At 59.9% G+C, this 3,433-nt stretch overlaps 1 protein-coding gene across 1 annotated transcript; it reads left to right on the forward strand.

The window, feature by feature from the left end:
• The first annotated feature begins 1,389 nt into the window (after positions 1-1,389).
• On the forward strand, positions 1,390-2,717 carry LOC115909307 (galanin receptor type 1-like). The gene is given in 2 exon segments (XM_030958502.1): positions 1,390-1,636; positions 1,639-2,717. Coding segments are annotated over 2 exon segments (1,326 nt in total).
• The last annotated feature ends 716 nt before the right edge of the window (positions 2,718-3,433 follow it).

The following is a 3,433-nucleotide window of genomic DNA, read 5'->3' on the forward strand; positions in this document are numbered from 1 at the left end:
GGGTGCGGGGCGGTGCACGCTCAGGGTGCCTGTAGGAAGGTGAGTGCAAAGGGAGTGTGCGAAGGGAGTGTGCACAGTGTGCGGGACGTGCTGAGGGATGCGTGTAGGGTCTGTCGGGGTCCGCGTGTGTGCGTGCGGGCGCGGGGGTCGCAGGAGAGGACTCTGGGTGGGCGGCTTTGTGCGTGTGCGGGGCGGGAAGGGTGTGCGGGGCTGTGTGCGGGGTTGGGTACAGTGTGTGTGCGGTGTGCGGTGTGCAGGGCTGTGTATAGTGTGTGTGCCGAGTGCGGAGTGTGCGGGGTGTGTGGGGCTGTGTGCGGGGTGTGCAGGGCCGAGCGTGGGGTGTGCGGGGTGTGCGGAGCTCTGCGGTGTGGGCGGGGTGTGCGGGGCTGTGTGCGGGGCTGTGTGCGGTGTGTGCAGGGTGTGCAGGACTGTGTGCGCGGTGTGCGGGTTGTGCAAGGCTGTGTGCGGTGTGTGCGGGGCTGTGTGCAGGGCTGTGTGTGCGGTGTGCGGGGTGTGCGCGGTGTGCGGGGCTGCGTGCAGCGTGTGTTTCCTCTGCCGGGCTGTGCGCGGGGCTGTGTGTGCGGTGTGTGCGGGGTGTGCGGGGCTGTGTGCAGCGTGTGCGCGCCGCGCGGTGAGCGCCGGGCTGGCGGTGCGGTGAGTGCGTGGGTGCGAGCACGCGCGTGTGGCGGCGGGTCGGGCGCTGCCGCCGCACACACGCACGGACACACGGACACGGGGACACACGGACGCACGCACACGTCCACGGCAGAGCTGCCGGCGGGAGGAGCCCGCCCGGCGCTGCCCGCCCTCAGCCCGGTGAGTGCCGCCGCACCGCGGGACCGCCGGAGAGACGGGGAACCGGGAGGGAACGGGGGGAACCGGGGAGACCGGGAGGGACCGGGAGGGAATGGGGGGCACCGGGGCCTGGGGGCAGCCCGGGGCAGGGGTCCGGCAGCGCGGCCGCGGGACACGCAACTTTCCGGGGAAGGAGGGAGTGAGGGACAGAGGGAGCGGGGGAGTGGCTGCGGACCGAGGCCGGGGCTGCTCTCCGGGCTGCGGGGGGCTCGGGGCTCCTTCCCCGTCCTCCCAGCGGAGGGCAGGGGTTCCCGTCGGTCCCGCCGCTGCTGCCGGAGCGGTGCCGGTGCCGGTGCCGGTGCCGGTGCCGCGCTGCCCAGCCCGGCTGCCCCGCGCTACGGCCGCTTCTCAACTAAGTTGCGGATAAGAAGCTCCCGTTGAAGGGCGATCGGCTGCCTCGAGCCCCCGCTGATCGCCCTTCTCCACATCCTCTTTTGCAGGCAGGGCTGATCCCAGCTCGCCATGTCCGGAGCACTGGAAGCAGCGCAGAAGGCTCTGCCCCGTTAGCCCAGGTTGCCCGGGGGGGATTCAGCTATGGATTCATCCCCCCCAGAACCCAGGGTGCCCCCTGACCCTCTGCAGCTCTGGCAGGAGGAGAACCAGACCCAAGGCGGGCTCTGGAACGGCAGCCAGGAGCTGGGGTGGGAAGAGCTGGAGAAGATGCTCTTCCTCTTTGCAAAGGAGCCAGTCACCATCAGCCTCACAGTGATGTACTTGCTGTCCTTTGTGGTGGGCTTCGTGGGCAACATCATGTCCATCAGGGTGCTGACCCGCAAGCGCCGAGTCGCGTGTCCAGCCTGAGCGCCACCCGCAGCCTCCTCATCAACCTGGCGGTGTGTGACCTCATGGTGGTGTGCATCTGCATGCCCATCACTGTGGGCAACCTCATCTACAAAGCCTGGGTGTACGGGGACTTCCTCTGCCGGGCAGTGCCCTTCATCCAGGCTGTTTCTGTCTCCGCCAGCGTCCTCAGCCTGACGGTCATCAGCGTGAACCGGTACTACAGCGTACACAACCCGCTCAACGCCCGCTCCTTCTTCACCCAGAAGAGGATCCTCAGCACCATCCTGGTGGTGTGGTTGCTGTCCTCAGGGATATGCATGCCCCTCATCTTCATGAACAAACGGGATGAGATTGGGGTGGTGGAGGGCTTGCCCCTGGTGTTTTCCATCTGCAGGGAGATCTGGCCTCAGGAGAGGCTCAAGCAAGCCTACAACTTTCTGCTCTTCTGTGCCCTGTACTGCCTGCCCGTGCTGTTCAACATGGTGATCTGCTTCCTCACGGTGAGGCGGCTGTGGAGCCGTAGCAGCCAGCTGAAGGAGAGCTCTGCCCTGAACCGATCCCTGCCGGCCTCCAGGCTGAAGATCCGCAGGAAGGTGGCACAGATGGTGGTGGCCCTGGTGCTGCTCTTCGCCATCTCTTGGCTGCCCGTCTACCTGATGGACATCTGGATTGATTTCAACATCCCCAAGTCTTTGCAGGATGTGACTCCTTCTCCTTGGATCCTGCAGCTCAGGCCTTTTGCCCAGTGGCTCGGCCTCACCAATTCCAGCCTCAACCCGATATGCTATTGCTTTGTTGGGAACCTCTACAGATCAGCCAAGGAAATGAAGAGCAAATACCACCAAAGGATGGTCTCTCTCTTTAACTTCTCTCTGTCTGAAGGGACACATCATTCCTCAGTCCCAAAGCTGCTCTCTTACCGGAGTTCAGTAGAGCCTGCAAGGAAAGGACCCTCCAGCACCCCCTCCATGGACAGGAGATGTCAGGGAAGTCATGGCCATAAGAACAAGTGTGGACACTTGAACTCCTGCCAGCATCCACCTCTGAATACTGTCTCCAGTGAGAACACTTCCTTGTAATTCTGCTCAGGAAGTGCCACTCATGCCCTCATCTGCATTTAAGGACTCTGGAGATCTTTCTGAACCCGGTATTTTAATGATGGAAAAGAGCTTTCTTCTAATAACTCTTGATACAATTTCAAAAATGCTGTGACAGGGAAAGAAACAGGTAATGAGATAAAAAGATGATGTATTTTAACTCAGATGAAATTTTAAGACAAATTATTTTTTACTGGGGACAACTGGATGTGCAGCCCGTTGCCCAGTCAACAGTCACATAATTAGGCAGATCAAGTTCCCAACGAGTGAGCTCTCCCTGCAGCTCCATCCCTGGATGCAGAGATGCTGTTTGGATACAGCAACGATTTGACTGCTTGCTGCTGCTCACACTTGCTGATGAAGAGCAGTGATAAGAGGCACTCTGTGCTCCAAACCCATCAGTTGTAGTTGCAAGCAGTGAAGAAAAGCTGGAAGCAGCATCATAAAAAGTAATAGTAAATGGAGAATTTCACACACTTTACCACTTGAGATTTCATTGTCTGCTTGTATTGTTTCACTCCTCCATGCAAATAAATTCTCCTTGTGTGAAGAGACCATGCCAGAAGTACTAAAGCAACCATCTCCATTCCACATTTGGGAATTCAGAAGGGATAATGTGGCCTCAGAGGTAATTTAGGAAATGAAACAGGAAAATATTTTTTTGGGCATCAGCTCTCTTTCTTACAGTGGTGCTCCTG

This window comes from Camarhynchus parvulus, chromosome 14 (assembly GCF_901933205.1).
Source record: "Camarhynchus parvulus chromosome 14, STF_HiC, whole genome shotgun sequence".
In the NCBI taxonomy this organism is placed as follows: Eukaryota; Metazoa; Chordata; class Aves; order Passeriformes; family Thraupidae; genus Camarhynchus; species Camarhynchus parvulus.